This window comes from Echinops telfairi, unplaced genomic scaffold, assembly GCF_000313985.2.
Source record: "Echinops telfairi isolate 266 unplaced genomic scaffold, ASM31398v2 ScPeMD7_7;HRSCAF=31, whole genome shotgun sequence".
Lineage (NCBI taxonomy): Eukaryota > Metazoa > Chordata > Mammalia > Afrosoricida > Tenrecidae > Echinops > Echinops telfairi.
Genome location: NW_022103904.1, coordinates 26,678,961 through 26,684,614, shown reverse-complemented (window position 1 = coordinate 26,684,614; position 5,654 = coordinate 26,678,961). Strand labels below are relative to the sequence as shown.

At 54.2% G+C, this 5,654-nt stretch overlaps 1 protein-coding gene across 1 annotated transcript in view; it reads right to left on the bottom strand.

The window, feature by feature from the left end:
- The window catches only part of IDH2 (isocitrate dehydrogenase (NADP(+)) 2), a 13,333-nt gene extending 11,402 nt beyond the window's left edge, over positions 1 to 1,931 (bottom strand). The window contains exons 1-4 of the mRNA XM_004708105.2: positions 1,840 to 1,931; positions 940 to 1,105; positions 382 to 542; positions 152 to 295 (exon numbers count right to left, since the gene is read on the bottom strand). Coding sequence (XP_004708162.1) covers positions 152 to 295; positions 382 to 542; positions 940 to 1,105; positions 1,840 to 1,890 — 522 coding nt within the window. The 5' untranslated portion in view covers positions 1,891 to 1,931. The remainder of the gene's footprint in view (positions 1 to 151; positions 296 to 381; positions 543 to 939; positions 1,106 to 1,839) is intronic.
- Between the last annotated feature and the right edge of the window lie 3,723 nt (positions 1,932 to 5,654).

The window sequence follows — 5,654 nt, the reverse complement described above, 5'->3', positions numbered from 1 at the left end:
GCAGTCACCCCGAGTTGGACGGAGGCTGACTCAATGGCAGCCATCAATCACAAGGCCATGGCTGAAGAAGGACTGGCCACGCTGGCGAGGACCTACCTGTATCAAGGGGGCCATTTCTGAGAAGGAACTATGCCTCCTTCGGGACCCTCACCTCGTCCGTGTTGTACATGCCCATGCCCACGCCGCCAGCGGGGAAGTTGTACACCTCCCACTCCTTGGCGCTGCTGCCGTCCTTCGGGGCGAAGACCATCTTAAAGGTGCCAGCCCGGTCCACCACGAAGTCCGTGCACTTATACTGCGAAGACAGACGAGAGGGCGGCTCAGAGCGGGGCTCCGCCCTTGGGCCCCTGGCCAGTGGGCCCCGCCCCCGCAGCAGCCCACCTGGTCGCCATGGGCGTGCCGCCCAATGGTGATGGGCTTGGTCCAGCCGGGCACCAGGCGCGGGATGTTTTGGCAGATGATGGGCTCCCGGAAGACGGTCCCCCCAAGGATGTTCCGGATAGTGCCGTTGGGACTCTTCCACATCTTCTTCAGCTTGAACTCTGCAGGGACGGAGACCGATCCGTCCCACTGCTAGCATGCTCGCTCCTCCACGCCCCCTCCACCCAGAACCTGGCCCCAGGCAAGAGCACAGCCAGCGGGCGTCCTGCCCGGCACTGAGTCAGACTTCCTGGGTTCGAGTCCCAGCTCCACCCCCTCCGAACTATCAGCCTCGCTTAAGTAGCTCAACTCCCCCAAACGTGAAATTTTTGCTAAAATGTCTCACTTATTGGCTGTGGTGAGGACCAAGTGAACTATGCGAAATGGAGGCTGTGGGTGGAAAACCACTGACGGCCCACTCCTCCCCATGCCCCCAAATGAGCAGCATGCCAGCGAGGCTGCTGGCACAGTTCTGATGAGAGCAGCAGGCAGAGCCCCGCCCCAGCCCCGCCCTGGCACCTTCCACGCGGGCTTCATCGGGGGTGATGGTGGCACACTTGACGGCTACGTTGTACTTCTGCGTGGCCAGTGCAGAGTCGATGGTGACCTGGTCATTGGTCTGGTCACGGTGTGGGAGTCCAAGGTCAAAGTATTTGAGTTGGATGTCCACATGGGGCAGGATGAGCTGGGGACAGACAGACAGCAGGGACTAGGCGTCAGCCACAGGACTGTGGTTCAGGGCCAGGACACTAAGGGGCACGGGAAAAGACCACAGCAGGGGCACCCGGTCAGGGGCAGGCACCAGAGAAGGCAGCAGAAGGGACTGGGCAGCGAGGGCTGGGTAGGCCATTCCTGAAAGAGGCAGGCCCGACCTGGTGAGCCTGGGTTCTGAATGCAGGTGAGGGGCGCAGGCAGGCTCCAGCCCCTTAAGAGGGCTCTCCCCCAGCCGGGACCTTCTGACCTCCTCCACCCCGCCATGGCCTCAATTCAGCCTAACCCCAAGTCCGAATGGGACTCTCTCTACAGAGTGTCCCCTCTTCTCTCAAAGTGCTCTGAGGTCTGACAAGCAGGGGTGGCATGCCCCGGCCCCCCTCCCATGAATGTGCATGCAAACATGGGCCTTTGTGTGGGCAGAACGCTCCCCTGGCCCCCTGGCCATGGTGTTACCCTCTGGACCAGCCTGTCCCCTCTCAGGCCCACCCCAGAGAGCACACTGCAATGCAGGAACAAGAAACATGCCTTATTCAGTACCAAGACTTAGCAGCTGGGACAAGGGCCAAGGATGGACAGGAAGAGAGACTCATGGCTGCCACTGCCCAGCAGGGTGACGCTGAGGCTTGGAAGGACTGTGCTGGGACAGAGCAGGGAGGCTGGCCCACCTGCCTGGAGAGCACCCACAGGGTCAGGGCTGGGGGTCACCTTCTCCTTGATGAACTGCCAGATGATCCGGGTCATCTCATCACCATCCATCTCCACCACTGGCTTGGCCACCTTGATCCTCTTGTCAGCATCTGGTTCCGACATACACAGCGTGTCACACTCTTGCGGGAGGTTGGTGGGGGCTCCCCTCCCTCCCACAGGCCTGGTCACATGCCCCCTTCACAGAGAAAGAAGCTGCCCAGTGCGCACCCCCTTCATCAAGAGCCGGACTAGCCAAGATGCCTGCCCAGCCCGACACCAAGGAGGCAGGGGCCAGACCTGGCCAGCCAAATGCTGTGCCCTGGAATCTGAGGGTAGGGGACCAAGCTGGGTATTGAGAATCCACCGGGGCCCACATATCCAGCACCAGGTCAGGGAGACTGGTTCTCTGGTTTTCTACATAATTCTACACATCATCCCATGTTCTTCTAACCAAGCCTCACAAAGGAAATCAGCATCAACGTTAGCTGTGGCTTACAACCCGAGAGCCCCGGACTCACTTTAAGTGAGGGAGGAGATGGCATTGCGCCCCCCTAGAATTGAGCACCCACTAGAATCCCTGGAGGTCCAGGGGTTAAGCCCTCCGCCACTAACTGGAAAGCTGGCAGTTCAAACCCACCCAGAGGTGGGTTTCTCCTTGAGAGAAAGGTCTGGCAGTGTGAAAGGTCGTGGCTGAGAACACCCAGTGGAGCTCAGCGCTACTGGGAAACACCTGGGGAAGTGATGCGAAGGCAGTGGCTTGTGGTTTTATAACAATAGTAATGATAATAAGAAGCTTCTATGTTCCTAGGAGCTCTGGTGGTGAGTTGCCAACTTCCAAAAGCCCTCAGTTGGAGCCCCCAGCTGCTCCTGGGGAGGAAGATGAGGCAGGCTGGATTTACAGCCCGGAAACCCCAGGGAACAGTCTGCCCTGTCCTGACAGGTCGGTGTGAGTCAGGATGGACCAAACAGGAGCAGGACGGTGTGCCGTTCCTAATGGAGTGTCTGCGTGGTCCAAACAGTTCAGCTCTGGGCTGGGAACTGAAAGATCAGTAGTTTGAGTCCACCCAGGCTCCACTGGGGAAAGGCCTGGTGATCTACTTGCAAAAAAAATCAGCCATTGAAAAAAAACCTTAAATGTACAGCATTTTAAAAATTCCCTGTGGCTCAATTCACAGTCAAGCAATAGACAGACCTAGAGAGTGAACGGAGCCCTGGTGGTGTAGTGGTTACAAATTAGGCTGCAATCCACATAATCCACATGGTCAGCAGTTCAAAACCACCAGCAGCTCCGAGGGAAAAAAGACTGGGCTTTCTACTCTTGTAAACAGTTAGAGGCTCAGAAACACCCACAGGGGTTCTCTGTGAGTCAGCACTGACTCGATGGCAGTGAGCTAAGGTGCACAGGAACACCATGGAGGTTGCATCCTTAGAACCATCAACCCTGAGACCAAAAGGGCAGCATTTGTCCAGCGAGCAGCTCAGGTGACAGGAAGAGCTAGGCAGAGACTCAGTGGGAGACATTGGGAGGAAGTGGGATGAGCGAGTTCTGTTTGTGGGGCTGGAAATCAGTGTCAAAAAACAAATTATGTGTACATCGTTGAGTGAAAATCCCATTTGCTCTTTCACAATCACAATATATATAAAGTTCAATATAAAAACAAGCCAAGCCAGACTTAACTCATCGACAAAGAACAGAGGAGCCCCCCCTCCCAGACTAAGGACCCCTCCCCCAAGCCCTGAAGATAACCCCAAGGCTCCCATCCTTCAGCCAGAGAGCAGACCAGACTCTAAAACAAGCAGCGACATTCAGGAAGAACAATCATTCGCCCAAACCCAAAAATGAGACAACAGGGAAATGGGATGAGCAGAAGCAGGGAGGACGGGGGAGCGTGAGTGTGCTGACACACTGCGGGGGCGGGGGCACCATCAACATCCCAGAACAACCTGGGCGTGAACTACGGATGGAAAATGGATTTGCTACATAAACTTTCACCCAAAACACTCACTGCTGTTGAGTCAATGTCCACTCAGAGTGACCCTACAGAAGGGGGCAGGACTGCCCGTGAGTTTCTGAGCCTGTAACTCTTTACCGGAGTAGAAAGCTTCATCTTTCTCCCATACAAATTATATATTTTTAAGTGAATATATATAAAAATATATATATTTTTTTAAGTGAAAACCCCGAGGGACAGCGTTCTACTCTGTCCTCCTGACACACGTGATGAAGTTGCCTGAGTGGAGCCCACAGCGACCACACTCTTCGCACACAAGACTCTTTTTCATCCTCGAAACAGCCTCTAAGGGGGGCGTCACTGTCTCCATTGGACAGGTGGGGAAACTGAGGTGCTGAGAGCTTACAGACTACACGGCTTGAAATCAACAGAGCCAGGCGGTCTCCATGGTAAAGACAGGCTTGATGGCATCCGCAAGCCAAACCCAGAATCCTTGATCTGAGCTCCCCGGGGCTCTTCCAGAAGGGTCCTGTGTGGCTGCTGGGCGGGTCAAGAGATGGAGGGTGAGGCGAGAGGAAGCAGAAGGAGGGGGAGGTCCTTCAAAGAAAGTGTGACTCCTAAGAAAACGGCCCATCCACGGAATGAGTGCAGAGTTCACACCCAGGGCCATCCTGGTGGCTCTGCCCACAGCCAGTGAAGGAACTTAGTGACTTAGTGACTATGGAAAATGACCTGTCTCCAGAAAATCTCAGTCCACACTGAAACCCAGCAGAGAGCAAGACAGCTGACACCCGTGCCCTCTCCCCTCCACCCCCAGGGGCCTTCCTCAGCTCCTCACACCCAATCCTTACAGCCGAAGCTGGCGCCTAGCTTCACCAGTCAGCGCCTGTGCAGTCAACTCCCAACACAGTGACAATCCCTAACACAATGGGGACCCCAGACCCAACTGAACAAAGCACCACGCAGTTCTGCCCCAGCCCCAAGGTGTTGTGGATCTGACCATGGTTACACAGTTTTCTTTTCTTTTAATAAATTTTATATTGTGAAGGTCTACAGAGCAGACAACAGTATTACACTCAATTCACATACATTCTTATTCAACGCATCCACTGTGACCCTGTCTGGATAGCGTCCCTATCCCACTTCCTCCCAGTGTTTCCACTTTCCATTCCTCCTCCTCTCCTCACCCTGGCCTTGCAACAATGTTGCCCTTTACATCTTAAATAGTTGGTTATTCTAGCTCAGCGGTGAGTTCAGTTCCAGATCTGAAGCGGAAGGGCCATAGTTTGGGGAGTCCCATCAATCCCTACCAACCAGTAAAGCTGGTCTCATAAAAGAGTAGAGTTTTGTTCCACATGGTTCTCCCTGTGATGTGATCATTTTCAGAGCAGCTGGTCGTGGTAGTTGGGCACCATCTAGTTCTTCTGGTCTCAGGGTGATGGAGACCCTTTCTTGGGGTCGCTGTGTGTATATTGTTTCTCTAGCTTTCCCAGACTAACACAGCACTCTTTTCCTCTGGGCAAGTAGACACCAACAGTTACATCTCCCAAGCTTTTAAGACCTTAGCGCAGCGGTTCTCAACCTGTGGTCTCGACCCTTTTGGGGATTGAATGACCCTTTCACAGGGGTCACCCGATTCATAACAGTAGCAAACTTAGTTATGAAGTAACAACGAAAATACTTTTACGGTTGGGTGGTCACCACATGAGGAACTGTATTTAAAGGGTCTCGGCATTAGGAAGGTTGAGACCCACTGCCCTAGAGGTTATTGACCAAGGCAGGATGCAGAACATCATCTTGGTGAACTATGTTAAATTCATAGGGTTTTCACTGGAAGTAGATTCCAGGCCTTTCTCCCAAGCCTGCCTTCCTAAGTTTCGA